The 16,137-nt window shown below is 41.9% G+C and overlaps 1 protein-coding gene across 1 annotated transcript in view; it reads left to right on the top strand.

Moving 5' to 3' along the window:
• The window catches only part of TMEM131L (transmembrane 131 like), a 147,362-nt gene that overhangs the window by 56,704 nt on the left and 74,521 nt on the right, over positions 1-16,137 (top strand). Inside the window, exons 4-5 of the mRNA XM_015600682.2 lie at positions 10,827-10,895; positions 14,830-14,953. Of these exons, the coding sequence (XP_015456168.1) occupies positions 10,827-10,895; positions 14,830-14,953 (193 nt within the window). The remainder of the gene's footprint in view (positions 1-10,826; positions 10,896-14,829; positions 14,954-16,137) is intronic.

Genomic DNA, 16,137 nt, shown 5'->3' with positions numbered 1-16,137 from the left:
TGGCTCCTGCTCCTTCACGGCTGTGCTGGTGGAGTGCAGCCTGGAGCTGTCAGTTCCCTTGAATTAAGTTGGAGGCGGTGTCCCCCCTACCCCCATAAAATTCTGAAAGAGACACCTTTTGGCCTTGTTTTTAGCCTGATTTGCTTCTTTACAAGTCCATGGAGCTCAGAGTATGAATCTTTACTATTTTGCTTTTCCGCTGACCTTAAAACTGATACCTCTCCCCTCCCTGGGCAAACACTTTGCTGGGCACGTTGCAAAGCTCCTTCAATACAAATTTCATTGACTCCTTGGGGTGTTCCTTTATACTAGCTGAAACTGAAATTCTGATTACTAGAACATTTGATGATCTCTTGTACTAATTCTTCTAGTTAATTCGCCTTTGTTAGTTTCTTCTCTGATTGGGACCCAGTGACCCTATAGGCCTTGGGACTTGAGCAGAGCAGATTTTTCACTGTTATAACCTTATCCCTTTCTCTCAAGACTGACTAGGAAACGGGACACTGTCTTCCCGTTTTTCCTCTTCCTGTTCTGCAAGAACTCTACAGTTTGATGCAGTGTCAGATGGACTTTAAGTAGTGCAGTAGGGAGCTGTTTTCCATTGTAGGTTCGTGCCCGTCACCCCAGGGGAAGGAGGCAATGTGTCTCAATAACCGAGGCAGTTTCAAGAAGTCTTTAAAAAGCAGAATAATTTTTATTACTTGCCTTCACTGCAGTGTAAAGCGCATTGGACTCTTACCGGCCAGGCTCCTTCTAGGACTTTATTCCTAGGAGGCCAGGTGGGGACATCATCACCTGTGTGTTGCTTCTAACAGCTCTTTTACTTCTGGTGCGGCCACATCAGTCTGAGTTCCCTGAAATGTCTCACTGAGGTCCTTGCACATCTCTTTATGTTACTCGTCCCTGCATGTGATGAACGAAAGGTTCTGAACTAGAAGGTAGTTTCTGCGTGCCTAGTCCTACAGGCAGTCCACATATAGGCATTTCTCAGTTGACACTGCATGTGACCAGAGCAGCCACCAAGGTGACCGACCACCACAGTCAGTGACTTTTCTCAGTGAAAGGGAGCACGAGCCATCCTTTCTTAGAATTTTCTTTGTTTTACCATCAAATCTGGGTTATGTTTGGGTCACTTTTATTGCTTTGGCCATTTATCCTTCTGATGTATTGGGTTCTGGTCCTGAACCGCATGAAAGGCTGGCACTGCTGGAGCCGGCCCCCCAGGGGCAAGCCAAGGCTGGAGGCCTGGGCCAGTGGCAGCTGCCGCTGTTTGAAAAGAAGAAGCGTTTTCAATTCGAATTAAGTTGCAGGTAACAGAGTTACAAAATACCGGGGGTTCAAAACAAGATCGCGTTTTCCCTCCCCTGTGAGGCTCCAGGAAGTCTTTAGGACCTGGCTCTCTCCCCGTCACTGCGTTCCTGTCCCTGGGATGCCAGCTCTGGGCCTCTGGTGCAAGGTGGAGACATTTGTGTTCATGGCAGCAGATAGGAGGAAAGGGCCAAAGGCTTTCTGGAAGCTTCCACATGGTACTTCAGCTTACATCCCATTTGTTGGAACTTGTGGCCGTACCCAGCTGCAAGGGGGCCTGGGAAATGTAACCAGCTAAAAATTACATGGAAGAAGGAGAGAAGGGATATTAAGGGCCAAAGAACAGCCTCCGTCACAGAACTCCAGAAAAGAAAGCATGAAACCTTTACCGTTATTTCTCAAGGGAAAATTGCTTTTAACATAACAAAAATTTTTAAGTTACCATTCCCTACCTTACCTTCAATCCCTAGGAAATAAACCCCAGCCTCCTCTGCCTTGCGTTTAGGACTACTTGTTTTTCTGGGCATACCCTAGATTGCTTTCTCCAGTGTCGGTATTCTTCGGGTTTCACATGAGAAAAATCAGCTTGCAAGCCATTCTGACAGTGGGATTATATCACATACGTGAGCTTAGCAGTAGTAAGTTACGCTCTATGGGCAGGTGTGTGGTGTACACTGGTGTGTTTGTTCAGTGGACAGCTTATCAGTCCAATTAAAAGAAGAACTTCTGCATGCCCTTTTAAAAATTAATTCAGCGCGTGGGTCTTTTTAAATTGCTTTAGAGGGAGAAGACTTGACCTTGCGAATAGTGTCATCCAGGTCTTCGGAGAAACAGGAATGCTGCAGACGTCTTGTGCGAGACTGACTACAATCGCTGTGCTGTTCTCAGCAAACCCAGCAGGGCTCCTTCACTCCCTGCAGCGCAGAGGGCCCTGAGGCTGGCCCTTCCAGGGACAATTAAAAAGCTTAGGGATTTTTCATTAGATTTTTTTCGAACAGTATTGTTAATATTCTTTGCAATTGCCTGAGGATTGTTTTTGCTGTGTTGGCCCACATTGGGGTTAAAAAAAAAATCAATCAGTTCATTGTGTTTGAATTCAAACTGTTCTGGGACGTGAAGTTACATAGGATTATTTTTATATCTTCCAAGAGACTCTAAGCGGTTGCCGGACGTATCCGCCTTTCTGCAGCCTGCATGCCTTCGTTTGTTCTTCCCGTTACCTCCTTCCTCCATTTTTCACCTGGAGACGGCATTTCCAAGCTTCGAGGCCCTGCTCACGGCCACCTCTTCCAGAATGCTTCTCCTTAACCTGCTCTACCCTATCTTTTCTTCCATGGAATGTGCTCTGCCTTGTATGTGAGACTGTAGCCCAGCCTCTTCTTCATCTTTGGATTTTTGGGTCACACTGCCTTCGCTATGGCACCGCTTCAGTGCAGATAGAGTGAAGAAATGAATGTCGTGGGCCTTGGCATTGCTGCTTTTACAATATGAGTAAGTTTAGCTACCGAGTTGCTTTAAGGGTTATAGGTGAACTTGTAAAAAAAAAAAAAAGCTGATTCACGTTCAGAGACTACTACTGTCTGAAGTTATATGGGCACTTCGAGAACTCAAAGTTGGTTTTCTAAAATAAGAGCTGTAGTATTGCACGAACTCGCATTGTCTTCCTGTGACTGAGAAGGAAAAGTCCATTCTCAGCCAGTCTCCCCATTTCCTTATCATCCGTGTGAATTTCTGCTTGGGCTTCCTCTTCCTGACATGTAGCATCTGCCCGACTCTGTGACTGCTGGAGACGTTTAATACTGAATTACTTTCTCATGAGCTGACAGGTAGTACAAAACGTATTTTGCAGATTTAAAAATCATACTTAATTATTTTAACACATAGTGGAGTTGAGGGAAAAAAAAACACGAAATCTTTAAACCATAGAGGAGAAGCCATATGTCGCAGGAAGGAGCAAGTTGGAATGGAAGTTCGGAAACACGAGCTTAATTACTGGCCTTTTCTTTTCTAGGTTTTTGCAAAGTCATTTAACCACGTAGCTAAAGGAGTTCTTTAGAGCGCGTGGACTGTGGTATGATCAAATGTATAAATGTAATAATGTATTGTAAAACTCTTTAGATAAAGTGCGAATGCAGTGCCTTTTGCTAGTGAGAAGGAGAGGAGAGATCTGCGTGGCGTCAGTGTCGGGTCCCGGGAGAGCCGTCGGCAGCAGTCGCACGGGGAGTTAAGACAGGCACGGGAGTCCGGGTCTCATCTGAGCTCCCGGTTGGGCAGGTAGGCTAGGTAGGCCGTCAGTCACCCAGAGGGTGACACAGCGCCGTGAGCGGCTGGGGAGAGGAGGCAGGCTGTTGAGTCCCATCTCGGATTCCATCTGGAGGTGCCTGTGGGCCGTCGACGGCCCGGCGTCTGGGTCGGATGGAAACACAAGTCAGGAGCTCAGCAGAGTCCAGGCCGCAGATACACAGGCTTGGGAAATGAATCAGTCAGACCACAGAAACCACCTCTGGCTGATTTAAGCAGAAAAGGAATTTATTGAAAAGCTGTTGGGCAGCTTACAGAATCTCTAGGAAGACTTAAGAACCCGGCTCAGAAAACAAACAAGCCAGAAGGGGACTTAGCAGCTAGAACCGCAGCCAAAATGTGTCCTGAAAGTGCACTTCTGAGGATACTGCGCCTCCGCTGGTTACCCCACTGCACAGCTGCTGTGGTCGCCCCCAGAATGATTTCCCTTTTCTCCCTTCCCTTCTTCCTTCCCTCTCCTTCCTCCTTCCTTTTCCTTCCTTCCATCCGCTCCCGATGCCCGGCCTCAGGCAGGTGTCTCTGGCCAAGTCTAGGTCATGCGCCAGCACCTAACTGCAAGCAGGGCTAATAAAATTAGTAAGTGGTTCTTTCACAATTCAGATGGGGTGACAGTGGGAAATCTGTGAATATAGTAAGGAAGCTTAGCTGCTGGACAGCCAAAGAAAAGAGAAATGTCTGTATAGGAAACATCACCTTATCAGTGATAGGTGAACCTTGTGGGGGCGGGGGGTGATTGGCCCCGGAAGAGTAAGAATTGAGGAAGAGCTAAGGGAACAGTAATGTGGGAGAGATAAGCAGAGGGAGGGGAGCTTGCCAAGGAGATGAGAAGGAGCAGCTGTAGGGGTAGGAGGAAGACTGGGCAAGATTTCCTAGAAACCAAGGGAGGACACTTCGAGAGAGGGTAGCCAGTGGAAAGATTAAGGGAGCTCAGCGCTTGACTTCACAGCTTGTCATCATTGATGCCCTCAGCAAGAGCAGCCTTGGTCAGGTGAGGATGCAGGGTGCCAGAGAAGGGGTACGGCAGGCAGGGTAGTGTAGGGGCTCTGAGTGTGGACTCAGACTCCCATTCAACCCCCACCGCAGAGCCTATGGGCTTAGACAGGTCGTTTCAGCACTCAAAGTGTCTTTTTCCTTGTGTGTGGAAAGGCGATAATGCTGCTACCCACACAGGGTTCTAAGGATTCCGTGGGATAATACAGCGCTGGGTACAGCATCTGGTACACTGTACGTGCTCGATAAATGAACTTGCTGCTGCTGTTACTTTTGCTAACAGTTTGACTACGAAGGGAAGAAGAGGACTTGAGCTGGTAGGGAGCATCAGGGGATCTCGAGTGAGCGGGGCAGGAGCCTGTCATGGAGTGAAGAAAGAGTAGGGAGGGAGATGGTGCAGATCCTGGAGAGGGCAGGATGGAGGCGCTGAGGCCCTGGAGTGAGCCCAGGACCCTCCCCTGAAAGGGTGGGAGGGGTTAGTCTTTGACAGAAGGAACACCTCATCCATGGGCGGCATGACCACAGAAAAGGTCATCAGCAACTCAGGGGACAGACTAGCATGGACTTTTGTCTTGGCCTTAGGAAGGCTGGGCCATCAACGTGCCCGAGGCTTTCCGTAGAAACAAGGAGAACCATGTTCTACCACATGACTTTTTACACCCAAAATACTGTCTTGTCTTTATTGTTAAGTGATTCTTCTCAAGTAATTTACCAAGAAGAATAGCAGTTCTCACATAAGAGGACATACCTGCGTATGTCATGTTTTTTCCTGTCAAACTTCCAGGAACTTTTTTTTTTTTTAATTAAAAATGAAAGTAGAAAGCAACTTGTAGTCTTAAGATTATGATGTAGAATTTTATAGATCATGTAGCTTTAGAGGTCATTTCATAAATCATGCAGTTCGGGCCATTCCTTTTTCCTGAAGGCCCTGGAGCTGGATGCCTACCTCAGATCACAGAAGCGCTTCAGGCAGTGTTGGCACCAACTGCAGGGAGCCTGGGGAGACCTCGCCCTGGGATGAGCGAGCCTCAGGAAGGCCGCTCCCAGGCTGGGGCTGCCTGTATCTGTGCAGCCATCAATTCCAGATTTATTGCAAAACGGGAAAGTATTCAGTTCCTCCAAGGCCCCTGGGAATGGCAGCAGAGTCCTGCTCAGGGTCTGAGGGAATTAATTAACAATGCAGGAGTCCCTGTCTTAGGGGCGTCTGGAGTCTCCCCAGCCCTGGGACCTCATAGGCACCCATGTTCTTGTGACTCTAAAGAATAGCCCAGTAAGTAGCTCATTTGCATAATAGGTCTGTCCTTGAAACCGATGGAGTCTAGACAGTAGCATTATTTCGATGTGGTTTACTTTGTCACCTCTGAGGGTTTGCGAAATGAATGGGAAGCCTTTTCTCTTGTCCACACAACCCTTTTACTCTCTTCCGGTGGCTAAAGCCCTTGTCGTAGGCTCAAAAAAAAAAAAAGTTTGTTTCTTAAACATGTGTTATCGGTGGCTAAAGCCCTTGTCGTAGGCTCAAAAAAAAGTTTTTTTCTTAAACATGTGTTACACTCTCCAGGTATTGAAAGAGTTTACATTTGAAAGGCACTAGCTGTAGATGTCAGGGCTTCTAGAGACAGATGGAAGGAAGCCAGTCCATTTAGGACTGTGGAAAACCAGACAGTTCCACCCTCCCCGTAGGTGGTCACTGTTTCTCACATTCCTCTTTGAAGGCGCAGGTATTTTGTCACTTGTTCTGAAAGGACTCTGGGGCCCCTGCAGGACCTCTTCTGAAACATGGCAGTGTGCTCTAGACTTCAGTTAAACCTTTGGGTTTACCTTGAGCCACGGTACCGTCCCTAAGACTCGTGTCCTGAGCATCATGGTGAGCACTGACCTTTCCAGTGTCCCCCGTCCTCACAGTCCAGAGGAGCTGTCTTTGTTGGCTGCGGGGCTGTCTCAGGGCTGCTTCCTCTGCTTCCTCCTTTCCTCCTGCTCACACTTGTCTCTGTGATTTAGGCTCCGCACTCTACTCAGCCAACAGCCAACTTTCTAGTGGGTTTCCCTTGCTCAGATGGTGTTCCCCATATGTGGCCTGTGTGTCCGTAAACCGTGCTGAAAGTGGCCTCCATTCAGTTTCCACTCACGTTAGCTCTTCGTTGAGGCCCATTCCCCCTCCGCCCCTTTGAAGCCTTTCCTGACCTTTTTTTTTTAGGTTTTTCCTTTTCTCTCCTTATTTGACTCTCTGGACCTTCGAGTTTTGCTCATCCTGCTTGGCCGAGCCTTGTTCAGCTTCCTGGATTAGAACCTGCAGGGGACACTCTTGCTTGAGGCGCCGCCCGCTCCAGGGCAGCCAGGCCTTGCCAAAGAGCTAGGAGCTATGAAGCTGGGTCTGGAGTCGATGGGCCCTGTTGCTCATTCTGGAGAGGTGGCTCATGGCCTTTGAAAAGATGTTGTTTGGTCAGATAACACTTGTGAAAGGCCAGAAGACTTGGTGATAGTTAATTCATCTCCCTATAAGTTCCTGGACTGAGTTTTTCTAAAGGATGTACCCGATACCAGTAGATGGATTTAATTTCCCTAGGAATAAGGAGTCTGGGCATTCCAACCCTCTTCTGAGGATCTCAGAGTCACCTAGTCCGGCTCCCTCAATTTGCCGAAGAGAAGACTAAACTCTGTGTCACACGGGAACTCATGTCATAGCTGGGACCTGAACCCAGGTCCCCTCATCTCCAGTGAAATTTCTTTTCTACTAGCCACTTTTTTGGAACTGTATTTGTTTTCTATACACAGAATTTTTAAACATTTTTAAAAAGAGAAGATGAAAGAAAAAATGTTAGATAATCGAAGGCAAAGATAGTCTTTCAAACTAGCACGTGGAATTCCTCGTCCCCGTGTCCTGTGGCTGAGGGAAGGCTCAGCTCTTTGAGGAAGGTGGTGTCCTTAGGACAAGTGCTGCAGGAATGTGTGGCTCAGGGTCTCCGTGAACAGGAGCCCACTCACCTCAGACTACTGTCACTTTTTTGTTCTTGTCCCTCCCTATGCCTCACTCTTGTTATAGAAGCCAAATGGCCTCTTTTTTATTTTTCTCTTTTAATTAAGACCTTTTCCTTATAATTATCTTGCAGATGGGGAAAAGGTGAACATGAGAAATATGCGGCATAAATTTATAGTTTATTTTTTTATAAGAGTCGTGTGTTTGTGCCAGATGTGGGGACCCTTAAGGTGAGAGAGGCCAGGTGGATTTGACATAAACAGATGTGAAGTGGTTAATGCTGACTTTTGAGAGAAAGGGGGAAAAGGAGGGAATTTTATCTTTTATTGCGGTCGCTCTTAAAGCTTAATTTATTTTTTTGAAGCTGTCAATTTAGAAGTGAAAACTTTGGCCTCTTTAAACAGTGTAATTTCTTAGCTAGCACTGATATTTGAGGATAATTGTCGATGTGTCCGTAGTTAGCTAAATTTGGTGATTTGCAGCTTTTTTCCCCCTTGAATCTTTAATAAATACTTGAGGGTGTATGCATAAGTGTGAGTTCTCTCCAGGTAAATGCCTGAGTCAAAAACGGTTTTACCTATGAGGTCTAACTTTTAAATTTATGTAGTGATGTTAAATCTCCTTGTAACTTGGTCCAGTTTCCAAATTTTAAAGTCAAGTGAGCTGAAACTGACTAGTAAGAAAGACGAATCTATTCTGTCTTAAGGGAACAATACTGATATGGTTTTATTTCTCCACTGTGAGGTCAAAATAGAGACTTCTTTGAAGTGAGAGAAATTCTGGCATTTCTACCAATTTCGGGTTGGACTTTTTGGTTTTCATTGGGTACGTAAAACTTCCTGATTACGGAACTTCAAAATCTGTCATGCTATGCGATGGCCCAGGTTTATATTTCATTTGTTCTATTCAGAAATAATTGCTGCTACCTCATTTGGGTCTTTTAAATCCAGAGTCAGCTCTGACTCCAAGCTCAATTGGCTTCTCCTCCTGTTCTCATTGCTCTTGTTAGATTCTCATCCTCCTCTTAGTAACATGATATAATGTTTATTGCACTTAACTCGGTGCCAGTCATGAAGCAAAGGCATTATCATCTCATTTTAGACTCATGATGGTAGATACTATTGTCATCTCCACTTTACAGATAGCAAGGCTGGGACTTGAGAGTAGTTAAGTACCTCTCAAGGCTAGAACATGATGGCCTTGGACCTGGAAGACAAGTTTATCTGGACTCCGAAGCCCAAGCCCTCACCCAGTGGGCAAGACTGCCTCGGTTCCTTGGGGAGGTCATGCGAACTTGGATAGGCCTGAACGCCATTGCTAGGTTCACGTTTCTGACCTGGACAGATCTGCATTGGAATTTGAGCTCTGCCCCTTAGTAGCTGTGTGATCTTGGGTGAATTATTTCAATCCTCTAAACCGTCTTCATTCAGAAGTTGTATGTGAAATCTGATGATAAATCCACTTTTGGTACACAAGAGAGGAAGGAGACTGTCAGTAGTTATTTTGCTTATTACTGATACAGTAGCTTGACTTCTGTACTATAATTTTTGGTGTGCGAAGTTACCTGTTTTTAAACAGTCTTCTGGAATTCTGAGCCCTGGTCAGCTCAGTCTGGAGTGGCATGGCCATGGTGCCTCTGTTGTTGGCACCTCTGTGTGTTCATCACTTTCTGGGGCTCCTCAAAACATATCTGGAGGCTCCTGGGTGTGTTAGTGGCTTTTTTTTTTGCAAGTAAGTCATGGAGTTAGTCCTGGCCTTCGGAAGTTTGAAGGGGCCCAGCAAATAACATGCCTCTTCTCTGCTTAACCTCCACATGAGAGGAGAGATTGGCAGGATAGGCAGATGGAGACTGAGGCATCACCTTTGTTATTAATATGGCTGATTTTGGAGACAAACTAAAGGAAATGCGAATAGAAGATTGCAGAGAGAAGGGAGTCTTAGGAGAAAGGATGGAGAACAGGAAGCTTAGATAGAGGCAAAAAAAATGGAGGAGGAAAAGATTGCAGCCATGATTCTCCCTATGAGAAGAGGATTTTGGAAGAGGGTGTCTGGTCTCTGGTCTCTGTCTCGTTTGTACCTTCAAGGAAAATCGGAAAGGGAGCTGCTGAAGGTCACAAAGCTTCTGTTGGCCAGCAGGTTCGAAACTCAGATGTGTCTGCTCCTGTACCAGCCCCAGAACCACGCTTGGTGGAGGGCTACTTGGTGAGAGAAGAAAATGGAAAGATTGTATTTTGGAAAGCTAGCTGGAGTCTTTGAAAATCATCATGTATGTTATATTTAGAAGCTTCTTCAGTTAAATATTTTTACATGGCTTTTAAAATGTCATATGACAGTTGATATTTCCTTGGTGTGTGTATATATATATATATATGTATATGTGTATGTGTACATATACATGTATATATGTATTTATGCACATGCATGTATATATCTGTATATATATACATTTATATATAACATTTTTATATTTTATGTCTTTAAGTATGCTTACATATTATTAGAGCTTATTTTTGTAAGATTTTTAAATTTTTTATTATTTTTTAATTGAAGAAATGATTTTAATTCCCTCCTTCTACTTCCCCCTTTCCCTGTCCCCTAGAGCTTATGTTTTTTATGTGTCTTCTTTCCATGCTTTTTGGTATGTTAATTGGTAGCTTTTGATGCTGAAGGAAAACAAAATCATAATAATGATTAACAATTGCTGAAATTATATGCAATGGTTATCCTACCATGTCCTACCATGTGAAATTTTATGTGATGGTTATCCTTAAAAATATAGATCTGGTTATGGTTTCAGCCTTCAGGAACAACCCTGGCCATGCACCCATCTTTTCCCTGTTATAAGTCTTAAGAAATTTAGTGGCCAAAGCTTTCTCTGTCTCCAGCTCCTCTCTCCCACCCTCACTCCCATCCAACATACTTGTATGTCTTTTCTTGATTCGAGGTTTATGAAGATAGTCATGTTATCTGAATTTCTCCAGAAATGAAGTCTATTAAAAATTAGATTCATCCACATTTTTGTCTGAATGCTTACAGAATCTGTACATTTGATATAAAGGTATATTAACCATAATCTAAGAGTATCTTAAATTTTTGCAACTGTAGAATTATATTAGACTGCCAGTAATTCAATGTTAGTGTTTAAAATCTAGTTCAGACTCATCTATGAGGGAATAAAATTGTATCTCATAACTTAACATTCAAAATTTAAAACGACAACAGAAGTTAATCTCTCTCTTTTTTTCTTTTTTAGCTTCTCAGACAAACTATTTAGTGGAAATGGCTTACATTTTCAGCCATCAGTTCTAGATTTTGGAATTCAGTAAGTATCTTTTATTTATAATTTTTAAGAACTTATTTGCATTATTGGCTTTTAGGATATCTTTTATATATATATGATGTTAAGTACTTTTAAAGTGTATTAATCATAGCAAGTGATATTGATCTTGGGACTTGTTAAAAGGAATATTTATGTGGAATGGAAGGTGTAAGAATTGTTTTAGTCCTTTCTTTAGTTTTTAATAAATATACCTTATAATAATTTATAATGACTAGAATTTAATAAGAAGTCAATATTAAGTCCTTGTTTTTCTGAAACAAATCAGATTATTTTATAAAGAAAACCTAAAATATTGATGGTTTTTCAGTTTTTTAAGTTAGATTCATTTACTGACTGGTTTTAACTTCTCACTATGCTTCAGGATTCAAAATTGCACTGTGCAGACATTAGTTATTATAATTAAGACTTCGGAAACAAGTTAAGTGGAGAAGACAGCACGTAAGCTGTAATTACTTACAGTTCTTACATCATGTTAAGAACTATGAGGTGAAGGGAATGTGATCTGAGTGTCAGTTGAGGGACTAACCTGGGAACTCAGAGAAATTAAGGAAGAGAAGGGCGAAGCTGTGCAGAAGAGGAAACTTGAGGACTCTTGTTGCTGTGATGATGTTTGAAATTTAGTGTCTAACTCCCTCGGTGCAGAATATTGCCACATTGAACAGATGTAATCTCAAAACAGCAGTTTCAAGGGTGAAAGTTAAAGGAGTGTTTCAGGTGTAAAAACTTGGTTTGCTCTAGCAGCCTGGACCATCACTTCAGTTTTACAAAGAGCTTCGTTGAGTTACAAGAAAAGTTATGTGAATAAAATAACCACGGTGTTGGGAGAGCACCGGGCCGGGTTGGTGGTGGTCCCCATGGTGTGCCCTCCCGTATTCATCTGCATAGCCAGCCGCCTTTCCATTTTCTTCTGATCATCAAAAGTTAGCTCTGAAGTGAGAGAGAGTGAATTTTCAATTTACAAGGACCTTGTTGAGCTTTTCAAAAAGATTCTGTGAAAGGAAGAAGAGACAAAAGTGTGAAGGGAGATTGCTGACTTTACAGGAGTCTATGTGCCTGCTTTCTGATTTATGAATTGTTATATTTTTACTCTTAGGTAAAGTAACTTTTTTAGATGCTAAATTTATAGTAAAACCTCACAGATTTCAAATTCTGAGAGAGCACTTTGCTTTTGTGAGAAGTCTTTATTGTAAAAAGAAATTTTAATTCAGGACGTATTACTGATCGGTAGATGTAATAAGGTGGATAGTATTAAGTACAATTAGATTAGGATAACAATTCCAGGTCATAGAGCTCTAGCTGTGTATGATATATTTTCTTTTCAGTAACATAAAAATCCTGTGATCAGTGCACATGGATTTATGTATATATTAGCTTTATATGTTAATTTGCTTATATAGATATCAATTGTTGGTCTTGATGGCTGGAAGCATGTTGAAAAAATATTTAAAGTCTTTGATTTGGAAAGGTTGCTAACTTTTAGACTTGAGCCACCTTTGCATGGTTCAGTTATGTTTATGTAGGACTTCTGTAGTTCTCAAAGTACAGTCATGTCTCTTGTCATTTGAGTGTTAAATCCGAGTGTGTGTATGTTTGCGTGCGTGCATGTGTGTTCAGGCATGTACTAAAATGTGTTTATACATTTGTTGCAGAGGAGTAATGCAGTTTGATCAAGGACATTTTACTAGAAGTGACAGAATAAATCTTCTAATTTCTAAGCCAGCACATACCATGCTATTTTTTTTTCTTGTGAGTAAAATCTATCTAGAATATAAATCGGGAAATAAATTGTTTTTCCTGAAAATTTTAAAATCTCAGTAAGAAGAAACAGTAGTTTAAATTAGAATACTTTAAAAATGTTTTTTTACCTTACTTCTGATAATTGACATAATTTATAGGCATTAGATTAAAACTTTAGACAGTTTTCCTGATTCTTCATTGCCCTATTTCAGCTTTTGCTATTTATTTTGATGTCGACTTTTTGGCCAACTCCATCCCTTTCATAACTTTGATTTCTTTCTAGGGTGCAGAATCAGGGTCATACTGTCAAGTTGTTCTCCGCCTACTTATTAGAGTTTATATTAGGGTTAATATTCTGCTGGTCCTGAGATTAAAAGTGCTCATCATTCATAAGAGATTTTAATCATTCTTTCGTAGTATTAAATTAATAGAGCATCTTCCAGTTGTCACTAGTGAAGGAAATTCTTATCCTCATAACATTTTTAAAAATAGAATTAAAAAAAAAAATAGAATAAAAATAGCGCAGTGGTGACTAGGTTTCAGCCAGCATTCTCTGTCAGGTCTGGTGAGGTTTCTGGTGGATGCAGTCCTTGGGCTTTGTTGCATTGCCTCTTTGTAGCCTTATTTTCTAATGTGTTTCTCTGAGAGATATTTGTATCTTTTGAAATGAAAAATCTTTGATTCCAGCTGTGCGAATTGGGATATAAAGCTCTGAAGATAAATATTAATAACTTTGCCGATTGATTCATGCTATTTACTGAAAATCATGGAATTGTCCTTTTTATTTAATTTAATTCAGAGAAAAGATAAATGTAGACCTGGTACTCTTAGGTAGGGCTTTCTGAGGTGACCCTTTATGCTTATGGGAGTGTAAGAAAATGTTAGTTGTATAATCTAAGAGCACACTAAAAAAAAACAAGATTTTAGTCTCACTGATTTGTATTTTACTTGTAACTGGCTGTAAAAGACTTATTTTTTAAAATACACATTGGACATATTAAACCTATTAAGACCTGTGATTAAAACTAGAAAGAAAAGCTAGAAGAAGAATCCCAAGGATTTGCTGGTGATAAATATAGTATTTTTGAAATCTCATTGTGTATAAAAGAAACAACATTTCATTTTTCTAAAAGCACACATCTCTAATATCAGAGAAATTGGAATAAAATCAGAAAAATACAAGCATAATATAGATGAGTTTTTTGCCAGATTTAGAATATAGTGTTTTTTCTGGGGCTTACTGAGAACTGCATATTTGGGTCTCTGCCACTGAGGGCATTAAAACTGGAGAAATGACTTCAGTGAAATGTTTGCAGACTTTCTGTTTATCGCAACATAGTTTAACTAGAGTGAATTTGGTATTGGGCAGCAGGACTCAGAGGTGAAGGTTTAGAGGGAACATTGCAGGTAGCTCCAGGTAAGTGGGCTAGAGACCAGCTCTTTTTCTCTTACAGTTCCTTTGTCAGGGCAGCCTTGTAGGTGAGAAAGTCAGCATTAAGGTCTTTAGGGTACTTGCTGTCAAGCAGAGATTCTTAATCTGAGGTTCAGGGAGTTTTGAAATTCCGTGTAAATTTTTGTGTGTGCATGTTTGTGGAGGAAGGAGCCAAACCTTCATCAGTGTTCAGAAAGACTCATGATTTAAATGGATAAGAACCACTGCTAGAAAGTGATGCAGGGTTTTCATTTTTCTTAGAAGAATGGTTTTTTAGCAACAATTAAGTTTTCGTTTTATAAGATTTAATGAAGTCTCTTTGCAAGTTGAAATTCATTCCCCGCAAAAGAAATGGATTTTTCTACGAGTAGTTTCCTGTCTAAACATATTTTCATTTGATTTAGAGTCCCAAGTTGGACAAGTACCTTGTTCCCACTGTGTGTTTTTTGCAAGCATTTAATGGGGCCTAGATGGGTTGAATTCTTCTAACACAAAAACCAGTGGGGTGCTAATGTGGGTTGGCATAAGTTTTATAAAAGAAAGGATTTTTTTTCACACTTGTGGATTCAATGTTTTATTAATAACAGAATTTTGATATTTGTTGCCTTTAACTTTATAATGAATATCAACAACTTCCTTGGTTTAAGGAACACATATGGATGGATGGAAGGATGGATGGATGGATGGATGGATGGATAGTTATATTTATCACCACACAATTGCTTTTTCTCCTTGTTCCTCTCCTAGGTTCCTGGGACACCCTGCAGCCAAGATTCTCTATGTTTATAACCCTAGTAGGGAGAGCGAGGTCGTGGTGAATTCAGTGTTTACAGCCGCTAGGCATTTTCACGTGCCTCCCGTCCACTGCAGAGTAAGTGTTGATGGACTCGTGGACACTGTGCCATGGCGTGCCGCCAGGGTGTCTCGCTTCCTCTGGCCTGACGTTTTTCCTTTCTGCTCCGTCTCCCCTTTTTCTGCTACCCAAACTCTGTCCTTCTGTGTGTTTGCTTTAGCATTTATTTTTTCAGTTGTTCATCCTTACAGTTTTGGGGGTTTTGATATCCCCAAGAAAAAAAAAGTTTAAAGAGTCTAAACTGGGTAGTAATGGATCTATAGTTAATGTGACTTTTTCATCAGTAAAGGGCTACAGGGGGGATTTCCAGTGACGTGGCCTCCTCCCTTCCTGAGCTCAGGAACATTTGTCATCAGGGAACATGATTTTCATGCTTGGGTGCCTGTCTTCAGAGAGCTCACTCTTCATATCAAGGCACTAGAAGGGGGAGAGTGAGGTATCTTTTTGGTGTTGTTCACAAAAATAATTAAGAATCTTTATCTCAAGTTGTACCAGCGACATATTTAAGAGAACATGGCACGAAGTAATTTAAGTGCCAAGATATGTCTGGCCATTCTTGTGGTTAATTCTTACTGTCTGTTAAACACAGTATCAGAAAATTTGTTTTGAAAATGACTACAAACGCTGAAGCATTTAGTAACTAATCCAAGTTTCAGTGGATGTACCATGATCTCTTCACCTGGCGAACCTACTAATATAGTTAGAACTGCTTTCTAAGTGTAGGACTAAGAGGTAATGAATGGCTTCTTATAAAGCTAATTTGTCCTGGAACAGACGTCAAGACCCCAGTCTTCTAATAGTTTTAATTTCAGTGGTCTTTAACTTTTAATGAAGTTCCCAGTTACTAGTGGGTGTTATTTACATATTTAGCTCCTTTATTTCTACCCGATGCACTTAAAAAAAAATACTGGGACCACGGAAATGGTGTAAGGGGAGCCCAATATTTTCTTTATGATAGTCTCTCTGTATAAACACTGTCCCTGACTTCTGTTATCAACATACTTGTCCATCGATGGCTCCCTTCATGTAAGCAGAGCTGGGACTGTGTCAGTGAGAGGCGTTAAACATGGGGGTGTAGAAGGAGGGGAGAAAGAAGATGCGAGGCACGTGGGTCTGATCCGAAGTCGGGGGACTCGGCAATATCTCGCTTAAGTCCGTGCTATATTACTTGAAATTTTCTTAGATTGTTGGCTGTTGATCCG

The sequence above is a fragment of the Pteropus alecto genome, unplaced genomic scaffold (genome assembly GCF_000325575.1).
Source record: "Pteropus alecto unplaced genomic scaffold, ASM32557v1 scaffold50, whole genome shotgun sequence".
In the NCBI taxonomy this organism is placed as follows: domain Eukaryota; kingdom Metazoa; phylum Chordata; class Mammalia; order Chiroptera; family Pteropodidae; genus Pteropus; species Pteropus alecto.
The sequence above is the reverse complement of the archived record's forward strand: the minus strand, read 5'-3'. Positions and strand labels throughout refer to the sequence as shown.